This window comes from Trichomycterus rosablanca, chromosome 9, assembly GCF_030014385.1.
Source record: "Trichomycterus rosablanca isolate fTriRos1 chromosome 9, fTriRos1.hap1, whole genome shotgun sequence".
Classification (NCBI taxonomy): Eukaryota; Metazoa; Chordata; class Actinopteri; order Siluriformes; family Trichomycteridae; genus Trichomycterus; species Trichomycterus rosablanca.
The window spans coordinates 24,418,141-24,437,511 of NC_085996.1; the positions used below are offsets into that span (position 1 = coordinate 24,418,141).

At 39.0% G+C, this 19,371-nt stretch overlaps 1 protein-coding gene across 1 annotated transcript; it reads right to left on the bottom strand.

Annotated features, from left to right (window-relative positions):
* Positions 1-1,237: 1,237 nt before the first annotated feature.
* Positions 1,238-18,955, bottom strand: zyg11 (zyg-11 family member, cell cycle regulator). The gene is made up of 16 exons (XM_063002133.1): positions 18,681-18,955; positions 15,196-15,361; positions 12,937-13,451; positions 12,522-12,767; positions 11,889-12,029; positions 11,298-11,474; positions 9,603-9,667; positions 9,341-9,440; positions 9,161-9,211; positions 8,696-8,857; positions 8,054-8,101; positions 5,937-6,134; positions 5,782-5,834; positions 4,852-4,949; positions 4,046-4,225; positions 1,238-2,557 (listed from the first exon to the last, which is right to left on the bottom strand). The coding sequence occupies exons 1-16, from the start codon at positions 18,714-18,716 to the stop codon at positions 2,541-2,543; spliced, it is 2,253 nt and encodes a 750-aa protein (XP_062858203.1). The 5' UTR covers positions 18,717-18,955; the 3' UTR covers positions 1,238-2,540.
* Positions 18,956-19,371: the final 416 nt, after the last annotated feature.

Here is a 19,371-nt window from a genome sequence, read left to right on the forward strand (position 1 = left end):
ATCAAGTGTGCTTGAGGACACCTGATTTGCAAATGTGTGTGAGATTCTGTTCATTTATTTATAATATTAAATGTTATTTTGTGTAAAAAAATTTTTTTTAATGCATTTTCCCCAATCCACTGCTGGGGACCATGACGGCATCCAGGGAGGGTGTATATTCATCTGACACACACTCCCTCCAATGTGTGCACAGTCCACCAATCCCTTCTTACTCTACCATACTTTGGTGAATTTGCGTATGAAGTCAGCTTCGCTTAAGGAGAGCCATGCCCCAAATTCTGCGCTCCTTTACTTTCTGTACAAGCGCCCTTGCACAGTGTTAATAACCCCACCACTTAGACCAGTCTTTCCCACCCAGCAGACTGGAAGGATTGGACTCAATAATGGGTCAACCTAAAGTGCTCACTGCAGTACTGTAATTGGATGTCACCGTTACAAGAAGTCAATTCATGATATTTCTTTCCTCCTAGATTTCACACGATCAACTGGAAGTGGAAGCGTTTAGGACCCACAGCAACTCACAGCAGCCACTAAGTGGTGACCATGTAAAGCTACATGGAGTGGGGTCACCAAGTGCTGAGGTCATAATGCATTATAGTGGTCAAAACTCTGTAACGCTGACTCAATAACTAGAGTTCCAAACTTCCTCTGGCATTAACATCAGCACAAAAACTGTGCACTAGGAGCTTGGTTTCCATGTCGAGGCAGCTGCATACAAACCTTAACATTAGGCGCAATGTCAAGTGTCAGCTGGAGTGGTGTAAGGCATGCCACCACTGGACTCTATGAAATGTGTTCTGTTGAGTGAGGGTTAGGGTTTGGCAAATGCAAGGAGAAAGTTACCTGCATGCCAGCTGTAAAGATTGGTGGAGAAGGGATAATGTAATGGGGTGTTTTTTTAGGGGCTGGACTAGGTTTCATAGTTCAGGTGAGGGGAAATCTTAACGGTATGGATTTTTGTATCCAACTTTGTGTGAATACTTTGGGGTATGTAATGGAAAAGTATGTAATGGTTGAATTTTGAGGCTCCTTTGAGGCTTTGGCTGTAGGCTGTGTTCATCAGCATCTATATTAAGTGCAAGTTGACAGGATAAAGACTAAGGTTCAACAGAAGATCACCATCTCCCTAATGCTCTTAGGAAAATAATCCTCCAAAAACAATTATGCCTCAAGGCTTTTTTTTAGTTTTTTGTTTTTTACATATGCATTTTCTCATCTCACAAAAAGATAGCATTAGTTGTTTGTGTGCAACATGGCACAATTTTTTTTTAAGTTTGTCATCTACCAAAGTAAACATGATATGTGCAGAACGTTCACATCAAATCTCTCATGCTTTCAAAATAGAACCACTTTACGTGGCCATACACTGTAGCTCATACATACATGCAAATATTTACATACACAGATGTATAAACATGCAAGAAACGCTATTCCAAATTAATCTAAATAAAACATTAATATTGTTGGACATCTATAGGTTGGAGACATTTATTGCCATTGTGTGCACAGAGTTGAGAATCTTTTAAATGAGCTTGATTCTGAATAAAAACCTGCACATGAAACAAACTCTTCAGAAAGATCCAGAAGAACTAAAACATGCTCTTTGAGCACATGCACAGTCAGGCATACACACCCATACACATACACGCTGTTTACTTTACACCTGCCATGCTATTCTCTTTAGTTTTAAACCATTTTTCTCTGCAAACACACACACTAATTCCTAAAATACACCTGGCTTGTACTTACGTTCATTGTTTATTTTATAAGCCATTATTATAGCTCTGCACCTATAGAACCACAACTAACCAGATATTATTTGGGTGGTCGACCAGTCCCAGCGCTGTGTGTTATTAGTTATTAGGGTGCAGAACCAAATCTGAGGGTGTTTAAACTTAACAGGGTGTGTGTTGCTAATGCCAAGACTATTAACACACACTGTATGTGTACATTTAGGGACTAGAGCTATTTTCTTTGTTCATGCATTTTCTCAATGCAAGATGTCTAATCACAGTACTCTGTCGGTGTTATATTTTTGGTTGGAGCCCTACTATCCTAGCATTTACAAAAATCCCAACAACACTGCTGCATCTGATGCAGTCATACCAGTACAACACACACTACCATGTCGTTACCATATTAGTGTCACTGCAGTGCTTAAAATGACCCACCACCTAAATAATCTGGTCAGTAGGGTCCTGTAGAGGTGACTTTTCATTGTCACCCACTTATCCCCATCTATCAAAGTGTACAGAGCAACATAGACAATTAATGTACATACAAAACAGGGTAATAAAGCCGGCAGTAAGTGTATTATTAAATAAAAATCCTATTTTCTCCCCTCATTGATAGCAAACAGGACAAAAACTTAAATATCTTGCTTTGTGCAAAAAATCACTTGTTAACAACCCTCTATTTCATATGAGACGTAGAAGGATGTCATATCAACTCAGACGAGGACACAGACAAACACACAGACGGGATTTCCAGGTAGCAAACTGTATGCCATCCAAGACATCCAAGGTACAGGGTAATCCATGTCATGGAACATCTCTCTCTAGAATAAGAAAAAAAAAAATACTGATCAATAAGCAATCATTTGTAGTTTATTTATATAATCACTGTCCCATGAAAAACAAACATCTATTTGTATTTTTCTTACCCATACACATTTACCAAGCTAAGAGGTCACAAGTACCATGGAAGTACCATGGAAAACAGGTCTGCCTCGCAAGAAAATCAGCAACTTAAAGATCAAGTGAAGTCTGATTATATTAACAATAAAAAAACCATTTGGGTGGTCAGGGGAAACAAAGACTTATCTGGCCACAATAACCAGAGGTATGTCTGGGGGAATGGTAAGGCAATCAAACCCAACATCATTGTTCCTACTGTAAAACATGGAGATAGCATAGTGCTTTTGGGGCTGTTGTGATGCCAGCAGGACTGCTGCATTGCAGGAAGTATGTCAAATAAAACAGCCAGACCAGATTATAAATGATCAAATGTTGTGACAATGAAGTCAGGCTATGTGAAGCAACACAATTGTCTTTTACAATCAAGCATTTTTTTATGGTTGGTAAGTTACTTTAGCTTGCAAAATAAACAACAAAAGATAGGTGGACAAATATGGGTAAAACCAGAATTAGTTTTAACAGCAAATTGCTAACTGCTGGCTCATAGTTTTTATGTCACAACAGTGATAAAAGAAACATGCACTTAGTGTGTTTTGAAATAATGCTGATAAGAATTAGCTACTGAACTCATTCTTGTGCACTAGCCACACCAGTCAAGCAAACATTAACTTCTGGCAGAGACACAAATTAAAGTTTACTTATAACAACACAACAGAGCAAGATTGATAGCCAGCAATGCTTTTTTTTTTAATAAACACAGCATACACAGACCACACAAACATGGGTTCTTCAAAAAGTTTCTGCACTACACTCTATTTGTTATTAATTTTAAAAACAAATGACATCACTTTTCTACATACTCACCTTCTGATGCATTTTTCCCAGCGTCGTACCAACTTTTTAATGCCATCAGCAAAAACGTTTTTGGTTGAGTGTGTAGCCACTGATGCACTGCTGCTTTCACATCATCATCACATGAAAATCTTCTTCCCTCTCTCGCCCTCTTAGACACAACCAATTACTACTCCCCCCACCCTCACCGTTTCCAACCAAAATACAAAAGTGCTAAATCTTTTTGAAGATCCTTTGTGACTATATACACTATATACATATATACTGTATAATCAACAGCAAAACAACCCCCAAAAAGAGAATGATTTTGCAGGTGGTGGCCACACACAAGGAGAGAAGAGCTGGACAGGGCCATACACACTACTGAGTCACATGTTTTGAGTTGCCGTTATGAAATTCACCCAGACTGATTTCAAATTCAGTCCTTATTGGGTTGATGACTTTGGTTTCCGTTGACCAAAAAAATGTAAGCTTTCATTCATAGAGATCTGATGTGTTCACTGATGTATGCACTGCTCAATTAAACATACAGTATTTTGTGTATGTGTGTGCCATACCTCTGTGAGTGTGAACTTGTGATGTTCCTGTTTGGCCTGTACGTGCTCTGTGGCGATGAAGGCTCTCCAAAATGCTCTCGGCCAATATCCTCACATCGCTGTGCGTTTCACGTCGTGACCTCACCGCCTCCAGCTGTTGCAACCCTCCTTCTTCTAACAGCATGCTGCAGTAACGTGCAGCTACACACACACACACACATATTACATAATGTAGAAATAGTGGCTTTTGGTTTTTATTTCAGTGAACAGTGCCCACAGCTCTATTATATGTAGATTTACAGGTATATTTTTGACATTGCATTACATTATTGGTTGGTGCACTGTTGCCCTCGAAGCACTGAAAATGAGGTGTTTAAAATCCAAACAACACTGCTGCACCTGATACACTCATACCAGCACAATATACACTACCTTGTCCTTAGCATAATAGTGTCATTACAGTGCTATGAAAGGACCCCCACTGTCAAGATGATGTTTGGGTGGTGGACCAATGGACCATTTCAATAAATGGATTACAGGAGGGTGACAGTGTTCAGGGCAAGATATGGGCTACAGTCAGTAATTGTTTAACCAGAAAGTTTCTCTGGTAGGTTGTAGCTTATAAAATCGTTATAAATGTTTACCTAGTGAAGTGCATGGTGAGTGTAAATGTCTGAGGCAATTTCAGAGTATGTTTTGTTAGAGTGTACGTATTAAGCAACACTGCAAGTTGGTCAATTTATCAATCTTATTGAAATCTTAGTGAATGTTTAACAATTACAAAGATAGCCTTTTGACTGCAGCTTTTGGGTTGCATAAAATCTTACCATTCTTGCTGCACACGTGCTGCATGGCCCATGCAGCCCACAACTGAACCCCTGGGGTCTGGAAGCACTCCAGTAGTGGAAAGAAAGGGTTGAACGATCTGAAACATAAAATCACAATTTTCTACATACAGTGGTACCTTGATGTCCCTCAAACTTTGAAACTTGACGCCCTTCATCAAAAAATTTGTACCCTTAAACTCGACATTTTCATTAAACTTGACGTGTCTGCGACTGATGTTTTGTTCAGTTCTCGGCTTGAGCAGTGCAGTAAAACGTCATCAAAGTGCAAGACGAATCTGCATTTGTGTGAAATAACTCTAAAAGCATCCGCATGTATCTGTGTTTAGCTGGATTTTCCTCCTGTTTCACTTTTAAATATGTGTTATAGCTCAGGTTGCTGAGAAATTGTAAGAATCAGCTTTTCCGAGAGAGTCTTATCGTTAAAAAATCTTAATGTGACTTAATGTGACTTAATGTATTAAAAGAACGACATAGACCCACCCAACCTCTCTTAATTATTACTGCTCATAAGTTCTCTCCACTAATGAAATTCCTTGCTCATTTTAGTACAGTCACATTAAGCTTTGTGCACCGCCACACTCCATAGAAAATGACGTCCGTTTTGTCACTGCTCATGTGAATGTGCCTTTAAAATTACGGTAAAGAGCAGGTTTTATTGTATCTAACTGTTTTTTTATTGTATTTCAGTGTTTTTATATTATATTTGTGTTATTTTCAGTGTATAAGTGTCAAAAACAACCCCATTATTTTACATAAGCCTATAATACACACAGTTCCACAGGACCATGGAATGCATTAACAGGTTTCCCATAAATCCTTAAAGAAAGAAATACCTAAAAACTCAACGCCACTCCCAAGAGACGTCGAGTTTCAAGGTACCAGTGTATTATTAACAGGAGTGTTTCTCACCTGTAGGCTACCATCTCACAATCAGGCGTGGGCCACTTCAGAATGGTAGAGTGCTGAGAGAAATAAACCAGCACACAAATAAACAGCGTAAACATAGCACTAATAAACATATGATTCTTTAAACAACATATGATACCAAACGTGCACAGACGTACCAGCTGCTCGAGCAGTGCGGCTCTGAGAGTCAGGTCGAGGGTCCACACAGTCTCACCACGCGAGGTGAGGTGAGCAAGGATTCCGGCAGCGAAGTAGCTCACCTCCACCTCAGAACTATGCAGCAGAGAGCGGATATGATCCAGAAAGCTATGCACCATCAGTTCTGAATGCAGCTCGCTTACCTCAGCTATGTTATTCTACGATGCACGCAACAGAAAGACAAAATTCACACATTAAAATGTACATACATCATTTTTTATGGGTGGGAATTTAGGACAAAAATACAGACAGTATATTAAAGACAGTATATTATTCCTCAAGATTTTCTGGTAGAGAGCAGACTGTTTGACTGTCAATTATGGCAAGTTGGCAGCACCATTACACGGTAACTACCATGTTTGACTTTTAGTATGATGCTCTTTTTGTGGAATGATGTGTTGTTAATATGAATCGGAAAAGCTACATTGCATACAATTGTAGTGTTACAGCATAATGCAAAAAAATATATATTGTTAAATACATACATCATATAATTAATACTGTCTTCAAGTGTGTGTGGGGGTGGCACCATGGCTCAGTGGGTAGCACTGTCACCTCACAGCAAGAAGGTCCTGGGTTTAACCCCCAGGTGGGGCAGTCTGGGTCTTATCTGTGTGGAGTTTGCATGTTCTCCCCGTGTCTGTGTGGGTTTACTCCAGGAGCTCCGGTTTCCTCCCACAGTCCAAAAACATTCAGGTGAGGTAAATTGAAGACACTAATTTGTCCATGACAGTGTTTGACATAAAACTTGTGAACTCAGGATTCTTGTGTAACAAATGACTACCGTTTCTGACATGAATGTAACCAAAGTGTAAAACATGACGTTAAAATTTTAATAAACAAACAATGTGTGTGGAATGCTGATGATAATTTCAGTATTAAATACTCAGCACAAAGGTGAGGGCTTTGTGCAGGTCATTAGAGTGCTTCACACCAACCTTATCAAACCACTGATTAATGGGCCTTGCTTTGTTGTATAGAGGTACAATCATGCTGAAACAGGGCAATCCCCAAACTGTAGCCACAACATTTAAGGCATACAAGTTATTTTAAAGAAAGGGTTTTATCTGTCTGTTAGTAGCAATGGGTGTAAGAATCATTTGAATGCAATGATCAGAAGTGCACTACACTGGACTACAGTGTTTCTGGTGAAATCTAGCCTGCTGTCTTTTTGATCTATTGATTCATGGATATGCACTAGTCAGCTTTTAATAGTGTGCATGTGTGAACCTTACGAGAAGCTTTTGATACAATTCATATAGAAAAGGCATTTTAATAACATTAACATTTTTAACATTTAATTACACAGACTAAAATAAGCATCTTGTCAACAATACTGCAATTCAAGGGGGAATATGACTGTTGACATTAGATTGTTGACGTTTTACATTGGTTAGCTGTTAGGGCAAACCAAAGCCTTCCCCTTAATTCCAACCAATACCTGTTTTTACAACTGAAAGGTCAGTGTATTTACTACCTTCCTCTTGGCCTTTAGAGAATCACAAGGATATGCCAATTGATATTAAATTGGAGAACCAATTGCTTTGGTTAAGGTTGGTTCTCCAAAAAAAAAACAATGGTGACACAGGACAAACCTCCCATGGTGTTAGTGGTGGCAGTTATAGCCTAGCGGTTAAGGTACTGGACTAGTAAGCAGAAGGCTGCTGATTTAAACCCCACCACTGCCATGTTGCCACTGTTGGGCCCTTGAGCAAGACCCTCAACTCTTAGTTGTTTAGACTGTATAGTGTAAGTTGCTTTGGGTAATGGCGTCTACTAAATGCCGAAAATGTAAATGTAAGGCTCCAGGAATGTAGAGAAAGAAACATAATAATAAAGGCACCATTAGCATAAGCCTTAAGAGTGACTCTGTCAGTCAAATGATCATTCCTGCTAAGAGTACTGACTGACTTTACCTGTTCATTTCTTATTTAGGTGTTTCTGGGTACGTTCCAATTTAAATGAGGACCTAAACTATATAGAGGAGAATCCCTTTCTGATAATTCACAACAACTGCCTTTACTGGCACTCATACTCAGTCTCACACACACACACACAGGTGCACACAGTTTCTCACCAGTAAGCCAAGAACCTTCTGCTGAATGGAAGACTCCGAAGGAAAGGACTGTAGCAAAAACAAAAAAGTCACAGAATTAAAATGATTGAATCTGATCAATATAATTCTGTAAATGCTAAATAAAAAGGATAAAATAAAAAAAACATTTCCCTAAAACTGCAATAAACTAGCACAATATCAAGACAAATGTTTACATCTCATGGAAGTCTTGGGATTTCAAATCACTTGAGCATCTGTTCTTTCTTCATAAGTAAATGACAAAAAAAACTGTAGAAAGTTCTATATTGTCATTTACCTATGTACCAAACAGGGTTGGCATGAATTAAAAGCTGCTGGACCATGAGTGACACTGTCCACAGACAAGCAAGCTTTACATCGCCATGGGTTTAAAGGATGTCGATCAACAGTGAAAACCCTGCTAAAAGATCAGCACCTTAAAGATCCCCCTACATGTATTGCTAATCAAATTGACAAAGACATTTCTTTCTTGATGGCAATGTAAAGCTCACTGGACAGTGAACAGTTGGTTTCAATCAGTCACAGACTGGAATAACTTACATAACCCTTAGAAATGTATGTAAGCTTTTGACTTTGTTTTCATTCTAAATATACAATGTAAGAATGTTTTTTGTAATATAATACCTCCAGCACTTTAATGAAGAGCTCCAGGCCTTGATTCTCTATAAAGTGTCTGCAGGTAGTAGGAGATTCATCCGTCAGATTCCACAGGGCACTGAGTGTAAACTTGAGGGTGGCATCCACTGTGCCCTGGCAGGTCTTTTGACGTACAATGTGCAGAAGTTGCTGAAGAGAAACCAAGAGAGGAGAAAAATTGAACCACCTTGAACACATCTCTGAGTGGTGTTTGTATAACACATCACAGCAAAAGCTAATTAAAGGTGGTTATTGTGTTTCTGATGGTTTAATCATGTTGTAACCCAAAGGTCATACTGACTACCAGTCGGTTTTAAGATCAGCAGTATTATGTAGCGGATGAATAATTGCGACATGGCAGAATTAACTATCCTTCTACTCTAAAATACTACATAATTCATGTTCTTGGTCATTTGCTGTACTATTCAATTGATAAAAGCTAAAACTTTTTACCTTTACAATAAACAGCTCCGCTCCCAACTGGGCTGTTTGTTCAGTAGAAAGCTTAGAATGAAAGCAAAAAATATATTGTAAGCTATTAAATCCAATACAGTTTTGACACAGAATTCATAAAATCTTAACAGATGCTCCTGAACTGGTCATAGTCACAAAAAAGTGTCACTGGTGGCTCACCTTGGCAGCCAGGATGGATATGATGGCAACTGCCATCCTTTGCATGTTTTGATCTTCATGGTTGCAAAGCCACTGCATGACCAACTTCGCAGCTTCAAACCTAAGACAAACAGTTAGAATAAAGATGGAATATTTAAAAGTATTTCAGCATCATTGTAACTAGGTCAAAGCAGCTTTTTTCTTGATTATTAAAAGTAGGCATTACAAAGGCTTTAATACTTTGAATGGTCTGTGAAAGGGATATTAGTAGCTGCACACAGACCTGTTGAAGGGAACTTCCTGCAGAATGCGATCACTACAGAGAGACAGCAGGCAGTTCTTCTGCAACTGCACAATCAAAGGAAGCCCATTAGTTCAACCAACACCGACCACAACTTCTCAATTTCTTCTAATAAATGCTTTATCACTCTAAACAATCCCTCTTCTTTCCTTTGGTCTGCCATGCAAAAACCACCAACATTTAGTTATGCATGACGATTGATTTGTAAATATGTACAGACCTGTTGACAGAACTGGTGAAATTCTATATACACAAATATGTGGCAGATGAGAATTCCTGTTGGTGATATTTTTGCACTATTCAGTGTTAGGCTTCTTTTAATGTAACTTCTTTAAAATCCAGATTTTCCTTTGGGGGAAAAACCCCTGAGGAACCCATGTGACTATCTATATACAGTAAAACAATTCAAAAGGAAACGGTAACTTCACAGGCACTTGGTTGGCACAGCGGCCTTCTGTGCTTTGTATTTCAGCAGTGCTATTGACCTGGCAGGGAATCCTACAGACACTCTGCTGCTGTCACATGTGATTCCTGGAAATGGTACAAGTAGTAGGGATTCCCATGGAGAATCATGACTCTTTGTAGGAACCTGCTGCTGGTGGATGAAATAAAGAGGCTGTCGACTGCATGCACGTCAGAGGGGACACATGCAAGTCTGTGGCTCTCCCAGGGCAGAACAAGGGTTGTGTAAGCAGTAGAGAAATTGCAATAGGGAATGACAATTAGCAGACAATTTAATAGTATAAAATAACATATACACAAACTATACATTATGCATCCGAGACTTACTAAAACAAAATAAAAACTAAAACAAAATATTACACATGATTTTTTTTCATTTTTGTTTATCCTAACATTATTCTAATCCATAAAAATCTTGCAGGAAAAGTATATGCTTTTCCAGCATGGGCAGTAAACAACAACCATAACTAAAATTATCAAACTTGAAAAAGTTACAAATAAATAAAAATAAAACCATTTAACATCATGTTTTACACACTTTGGTTACATTCATGACAGGACAGGTAATTAAACTTAAACTGATGAATCTTGTGTAACGTGTAATGTCAAACACGGTCATGGACAATTTTGTATCTCCAAGTCACCTCACTTGCATGTCTTTGGACTGTGGGAGGAAACAGTAGCTCCAAACAGAAACCCATGCAGACATGGGAAGAACATGCAAACTCCACACAACTGAACCCAGGACCTTCTGGATGTGAGGCGCCAGTGCTACCCACTGAGCCACTGTGCCGTCCATGTCACAATACAATTACTTATAATGTATAATCAAAAGCTTTTGACACCTGTAATGCATTACAACATATTCTGGGCAGAACAAATGCTTTTCTATTAAAATAAACAGGTTTCAGGACATTGTGACCCCTATCTTACATTGTTACATAAGCTCCTATCAAGAGGAGGGCTAAATAACCCCTCCCTGTTATGTAAGCAGTGTCCTCATATAATTACATCTCTTTGCACCCTTATTAAAGCCAAACCCTGATTGTGTAATTACTTGCTTCTATTGCGGAAGCACAGATTTCTGTACAGAACATCTGAATATTTGTATGTGAGTCCACGTTGGACAGGCAGCTACATAAAAACTAGTGAAAAACACAAGCATACACATGTATAAAAAGTGTCTGGTATAATGTGTTACATTAGTGAATGTACCTGTTGGTGGTTGGGGAAGGTCTTCATGGCCTCTAGCAGCAGCTGTGTGACTTGGCCTAAGAGACGGACAGGCATTCCAAACGCCAGGTCCTGCTTTGTGAGGTTAAAAACGCAGGCGCTGGCAGCCAGCTGTACATTAAGAATGGTGGGGTGGTTCTTCATCGCCAAAGCTACCAGCTAAGAAAGAGAAGAACAACATCCATGTACAGATGTTGGCTGAAAATATTGGTATCCTTGCATTTTATTCAGACAAACCATTATTTGCTCACTATGGTGTTTAAATTAAATCATATTGTATTTTTTCACTTTTTCAGAACCATTTAGTCATACACAATTCCCCATTTGTAACTTTCTCCTAAGCCGCACCAGGAATGGTTAAAGCTGATAATCAATGACATTTAAAAGCTGCAGAACTAAACAGAATACCGTGGTTCTGCATGGTTTCATGCCAAAAAGCATACAAATAGTGAGTAAATGCCCTGTGATTCAACAGAGCAGTGACTAGCTACATTAAAATAAAAGCACAGCTGAGAGTGTGTGGGATGAGCAGAGCCCGGAGGAAAAACACAGTAAGGGTGAGTGCACACGTACTTTAAGGATGTCAGGTCGAGCTTTCTCCATCATGTGGGTGAGACTGAAAAGATGGAAGAGTGCCTCTCGAACAAACCCTTCTCTCTCACTGTAGCGCCGCAAAGCCTCGCAGATCTGAGTCTCGTTCGCCTCTCCAGTCACCTGCAGACACAGAACAATGAACAGAGCACACATACAGTGCATTAGAATATTGATATTTATTGGTAACTGACAACTTTATACAATCAACTTTTTATATAAAAGCACAAGTTTAAGAGGGTATTAAATGTGCCGGGCAGACGAAAAGGCCAAAAAGTTGGGGTAGGTCATAGAGAGAGGCACTCAATATGAAAGTAAACATTTTATGCACTCTTTACCTTAGAACTGACTTGCATGTTGTAAACACACAGAACCATTTGTGTCTGCATCATGCCTGGTATGTTAGCTTGGACCCAGATCAGTTATTCTTTACTAGACAACAAGCTTAGCAATTCCCAGTTCTGAGTAAGTTAGGGACTGGTACGTAGGTAACCACCTCACATGGGTCAGTCTCACAAAACATAATTTCACACATCTTCCTCTTAAGGAAAAGTAAAGCAAATAACTAATAGTTTTATTTGTGAGAGATAGGGCTTCTTAGCCCTCCCAGCCCACCTTTAAGGTACCCTCTCCAGACAGGAACTCCGAGAAGCCGGCATCGGTGGCTACCAGGCCAACAAAGGTCATTCCAGGTCGTTCCTCTACAAAAGCCCAGACTGCAGCATCGGTCACCTGCTTCCGACCTGACAAGTCTAGAGATACCAGCACTGGCAAAATGCCAGAAGTCTCCAGCAGCTGCCTGGCTATGTCTGATGTGAACTGCTTGTCGTCTGAGATGTCCAGATGCTGCAGGTTCTCCAGCTGCAAAAGACAGGGTGAGTGAGGGAGTGAGTAAGAAACTACAAAAGAAACATGGACAGAATAGCATGTGCCATAATAAAAAAGAGACTTCTTCTATGTGAGGAATTATTCAGTCAGGGGATCATCTACATGACTGAAATATTGTTGTAATTCAATGACTAATGCTGACCTGGCTGAGCACAGCTAACAGCTGAGCGGTGCTAATTTCTAGCCGTTTTAGCTGGTGCATAGTGAGGTAACGCAGCCTGGTTCTCAGCTCAAGCAACGGTGTCAGGTTGGTCACAGACGTGTTGGAGATGTCCAGACTTTCCAAACGGGGCAGTGAGCAAACATCAGCAAGGCTGGAGTCATAGAAGTCCACGTTGGAGACGCTAAGTGCTCTAAGGCCATGCAAAGAGCTGAAGCAGCGACTGCTCGACTCCTCAAGCGAAGACATGCTCAGGCCGTTAAGCACAAGCCTCTGCAGTCTCTCACACGTAGCCTTGCTGGCAGAAAGGCAATGAAGAATGTCTGTAATGGTGAGGTCAGCGTTGACACGCGATGCATCCAGCTCCAGGAGCCTGTGCAGGCAGAGATTCCGGCCAAAGGCCTCCGCTGATATGCGGGCCGTGCGGATACAGGCACGACACAGCCGAAGTTGGCGGCTGTTACGGAAAATGCTCACTGTGCTGTCGTTCAGCACACCTGTGAATAAAAACAGAGAACAGACAGAGTTTTCTACTGTGTATAAAACACAGAACCTAAAATGTATTGTCATTCGGGTAAACTGGTTCCAGTAATAGAACTTGTCCTTCCAGTTTAAATGGGGAAAAACCCAATACTAAAACAGATTGTGGTCTTGGTTCTTTCTTTGTCCCAATATATGCCAAACTTAAATTGTTAAACTGTGTTGAACCATTCTGATAGTAGAGTATTCAGACTTTGTGGTGTGGATTAAAATTGTAATAATAATAAGTGCCATATCTGCCCATGAATCTACATATAATCCCCCCTAAAAAGAAACTGAAAACATTTTACAATTCATTAAAAATAAAAACAAAATTATTTCGCAGCAATCACAGCTGCAAGTCTCCTTAAATTTATCTTTATAATTTGGAAATTTTCTCCAATTCTTCATGGCAGACACTTAAATTCGATCAAATAGGATAGTGAGCATCTGTGAACTGCTATTTTCAGATTTCTGCACAAGGTTTGATGGGGTTTAAGTCTGGATTTTGTCTGGCTACTTAAATACATTTACAGGCTCATCCAGATACCACTCCAAATTTGTTTTGGGTCAGGATTTGGATCACTGTTTTGTGGAAAGGTGAACAGTCAGCCTAGACTGAGTGCAATCTGGAGATGGTTTTATTCAAGGACGTGTAATTGCCTGTATTTATGCATTCCTTAATTATTACCAGTCTGCCTGAACCTGCCACTGAGAAACAGCACCATAAAATGATACTGCCACCATGTTTCACCATAGTGATGGTATTAGTTACAGGGCCGGATTTTCTCACTGACCCCCCTTTCCCACAAGCGCAAAAACACGTTTTGCTGTTCTGTGTGAAGTTATTTTTTGCTTATTTCTGATTGGCTCTTTGAGTCATATAAAACAGGCAGACTGCTTCAAGCATCTCAGTAGAGCAGACAGGTTTTGTCAGTGTGAACAGGAGAGGCGATAACATGTCAGGGCAATTTAAAACACTTCTTCAAATTTGAACTCACTTCCACATGGTAACGTTTGCTTAACATGGTGATCCGTTGCTTAATATTACTTACTTTTAATATGTTTTAATTATTTTATTAGCAGTTGCAGTGGATGTTTGTCACCAGACAAGGTACCTGTTGTTTTTCCCAAAGAGTTTAAATGTCATCTCATCAGATTCGAGAATCTTTTTTTCTTATTTTGCCAGAATCCTTTATATGCTATTTAGCAAACTTTTACTGAACAGTGGATTTAGTCTTGCCACTTTATTTATCCAACTGGTTCTCCCTATCTGCACAGGATTAATGTGATCTCTGGGATGCGCGGGTGAAGAGGAGTCACATGGAGCTAAGCAGGGCAATACGACTCTGTGTGAGAACCAAACACTGGCAGGTGATAAGAAGTGGCCACACATTTGACACATGTAAGAGGGGGTCAGATGGAGCGTGTGGTAATCTGGCCCTCCTTGATCAGATTGGGGGTTGTGCAAGAGACAGCAGATTCTTAATCAGAAATAGTAAACAACGACTTCGAAAGATAGGGCAGGGATATCAAGAAAAACAAATAAGTTTAAAAAATTTGCATATATTATTATTAACCATTTTTATTTTAATGAAATTATTTTTATTTTTTCAAGGCCATATGCAGTTTTACCAGGGAAAACTTGAAGTACATCTAGCTGTACATGTTCTAGGAGAAGTAAGCTCTGTTAAGCTTGAGTAATTAAATAATGTCACTTACCTTCTGTGGCCATCTTACAGAGCAGCTGGTCAGCCAGTTCCTGAGGGAAGACCACAGGATCACGAAGGCATAAGGAGCCATCAGCCAGATTTACACAGAACAGCTCCAGCCTGGAGCTCACCAGTGACAGGCACAGGTCAGTCAGCGATGCCGGGGATGCTTCATCCTGAAACAGGCATTCATCTCTTAGGAGCCATATGCAAACTGGTTTATTTCTTTTTACTAAGCAATTAAGCTCTGAAATAGGCGAGTTGTTTTCCACTAGTTATTTTTTCTAATTAGTCTTTTCTTCCTACATTGCATATAAATAAGAAAATCAGAAAATGGGATCATTTAAACCACATATATTCTCTAAATATAAAACAAAACAGGGCCCTAAACTCTTAAAAACTCTTAAAGTCTCTTTCTAGCCTTTTGTTTACAACAGCAGTGATTTTACACCTCATTCGTTTTTCAAATCTTTCAAAATGGTTAAACTAAAATTTTCTACAACCTTTCTACTCTTATCTTGCCTTATTCCAACTCTTTTTGTATCTGTCGTAGGCATTCCATTAAAAATTTTTTTTTATATATTTACAAAATATGGTGATTTGGTGTGGTGTAACGGTAAGAGATACACTGCTGGTAATGCCAGACTGAGCTCAGAAATACAGAAGACCCATGGCATTACATGAACCTAGCCATTTAGAGGACATATCACTGTGCCCCTAGTCCCAGTCTGAAACCCGAAAAAATAGGAGGGTTGCGTCAGGAAGGGCATCCGGTGTAAAAACTGTGCCAAATCAAATATAAGGTTGAATCTAACCGGATCAGTTGAAACAAAACTTTACAAAAAATTTTTTACAGATTCTACTTCTGACTGCATTTTACCAAATATCTCAACTAAATTTATTTCCAGATAGTATTATTTTGTATTCTTGGCAGACGGTCCAGTTATAATATTTTGTTTAAAATAAATAAATGCAAACATGATCAATTCACATTGCAATGTGTTGTCTTTTCTCAAGCCATTTTTCCTCCTATAGTTGCCTTGCCTCTAATGCCTCTAGTGTCATTGGGTTTGTGAAATGTATTATATAAATGGAACTTATAATTATTACTATTCAAACTGACAGCAACGTAAGGTCCAGGTGTTCAACCAGATGACCTTTTTCATCAAGTTGATATTAATTCTACTCAAACCAATACAACAAGTGAATACTAATAAAGAGTAAGTTCCCCATTCTGCAAAAAGAATATACAATTGTACTCTAAAATGTAACTTAATAAAAATCATCTCTAGAACAGTGTGACCTGGAGCTGGGTGGTATGACGGTACAGTCGGTATACCGGCTTTGATTCCTCGTACGGTATGGATTTTTCATATACCAGCATACCGTAGCACAGTTGATAAAACAGCTGTAGGCTTAAAAAAACAGCAAATCAAATAATATTGTTAACCAGGTAGTGTTAGCATAACAGTGTTAACAGATGAGAGAGGTTTTCTCAATATAGTGGAAAAAATAAACAAAAACAGCAAAGAAATGAGCTGTGTCAGCAGTTTAGAAGGTTTTTTTTTTTTTGTTCGGATACAGATTAAAACACTATATACTGTACTATATACTGTTTTTCGGGAAACAGTTGTTGCAAAAAAGCAAACAATACTTCAGTTTAATTGCTATACTGATGTTATACCAACAACACTGAAGAAAGCTGGAAGTGTAGATATATAAAGTCGTCCACTTTTCTACAACAGACCTGTGATCAAGTTGTACAATCAGAGGATTCATACCTCAGTATAACAGTATAACTGTGCACTTCATCAGTGGTCACTGCGAGACTGCAAACGTCGTTTTATTTGTTAAATGGAGAGCTAACGGTAACTGAATAATAGTTAAATATTATATTAATAATAAACATTGTGTATATATATTGCACCTGTTTCAGGCGTACTGATTCCATCATATATTGTGTCATTTTGTGGGGCCAAGCAAAGCTTATAGTCAGTGGCGGCTCCTGCCAAATCTCTCAGGGGGGGCAATTGTTGTGATGATGGCCAAGGTGACCCGTTCGATGGGTAAATTAAAGCTTAAATAATTAACATCTTAAGTCATCTGTCAGTTTGCCCTCACAAATAACTTTGCACATGGAGAGAGACCAGCTTTACCATTAATCATAAAATGAAGTAAAGCCTTCACACTAACAATTTAATTCAGTCTTCATCAGATAGCATTTTATTTTAGGTGCAGCAGATCCAGAATAAAGATCGGGGGCATCGGGGCTGATGTGCAATGAATAAAGAAGTACAATTAAACAATTGGGGAGATACAATAAGTGCAATCACAATTCACTATTTAAAAATTACATTACTTACTTGTAATTTACTTGTAACTTATATGATTTCCCCCCCTTTGTACATACTTGCTTGATGTTTAAATTTGGTCTGGGAGGCCCTAATTCTTTAGCTGCTAATTTATCCTGATTACTACGACGACTGAACGGCATTTCCCTTAATGACACGATGGAGTTGCTCCGAACTGAGGTAATGTCAGTCATGGTGACGAGATCGTGACACCAGGCTACGTGTGACGCAAGCACGTAAGTGCGAGCCCTCCCGGAACCCATTCAGATTGTATTGCAGCGCCTGCAGTTCGAAAAAAAAGAGCCTTAACATGAGAGTCTATGAGAGCAATCACCAAAAGGGGCGGTACTGTACGGAACACAACTCGACGCTGATTGGACTACGATATTCTGAGGCAAGACAGACTGTCCAGAACAGTCACAGCTGTGATAGAAACATTTCTTCCCTTTCGCCCTTTGGTGGTGTGTCGCCCGATCGTCCTAAGGAACGAGCCGCCCCTGCTTATAGTGCTCAAAACCATCATTGTATACAAGGTAAAATGAAAATGTTTCATATTCTATGTACTTATTACAGTAAAATGAGCCACAGACATACCGTGATATACCGTGAAACCGTCAGAATCTTAAAAAAAAATACCGTGATACAAATTTTTTATCATACCGCCCAGACCTAGTGTGACCAAACTGTCACAGTGCAAAAACACTGACAGTATGTCAGGTGTACCAGTATCAGGTTAATATATTTCAATATTAATAAAGTTTTACTAAATAACTAAATAAATAAGTCAGGCTGTGGATTAATCTATTCGTTGACTTGCAGGCAGTTCAGTTGAAACGTTGCTATTTTGAGACAGACATTAATCATGACATGAGATTAGGTTCTTAATCCATTCTTGTAATGTATCAGATTTACTACCAGCATTACTAGTCCTACTAAAAACACATAAAGTCAGTATCGTTGTGTTATGTAAGACGTTTAGATCATCATAAAGTTCATCAAAATCTCAAATGATCCGAAGTGTCATCCGAAGGCTGAATTCAGTGCTGTAGCTGTTAATGTCTTAATCAGCTTTAAAGATAAACACAGCAGTAAATCCGTGCGTAAGAAGCAAGCTAGATGTTAAAATAGTTCAACGAATTCTTACCATGGTTAAATAGTGTGGATCGTTTTGAAACGCCATGTATAGTCCACAAAAACAAGTCCTACCCCAGCGTCTACTAGCTAACCGCTAGCCTTACAACATACCGAAAAATACAACAAATAACTGATAATAACGCTGTATCATGGTGTCTTCCTGCGTCCAAAACATCTCCCGGGTTCTTCAGAGAGCACAACATGCAGCTGTACCAGCACCATGTTAAACCAATATAAAGTTTTGCATTTATTCTGCTAAAAGCGTAAACAGGTCAACACACGGGAAACATATCTGCGCAGGGAAAACCCTGGGCGTCGTATCTCAAATACCTTACTACACCTAATATAAGCGCACTATTTTCTCCTTATTTACATGATTTGTCATGGTGCCAACCACCTTTCTGTGTGAGGAAAAATCGAATTGTGTCTAGTATTTAATATCTTTAAGTGACTAAATATATACAGTGACTAAATTCTTTAACTCATAAACCAATAACAAAATAAGTACCAGACTCCCTACAACCCCTAGGCAAGAAGGACAATTACATGTATACAATGCAATAAAAAGTGCAATATGCAATATATTATATTTTTAATGTATATATTTATATTAATATATTATATATATTTCACAATAATATATGTACATCACTTTTTCTAAAGGCATATTTGGTGTAAATAACTACACACTATGTGTGCAG

Bases quoted from the DNA above. Each gene is read 5' to 3' on its own strand.
- zyg11 (XM_063002133.1), bottom strand. From the start codon at position 18,716: ATGGCGTTTCAAAACGATCCACACTATTTAACCATG. The intron at 11,475-11,888 runs GTACGTGTGCAC...TCTCTTTCTTAG, and splicing joins CTCGACCTGACATCCTTAAA to CTGGTAGCTTTGGCGATGAA. The intron at 9,212-9,340 runs GTGAGCCACCAG...TTTCATTCTAAG, and splicing joins TATCCATCCTGGCTGCCAAG to CTTTCTACTGAACAAACAGC.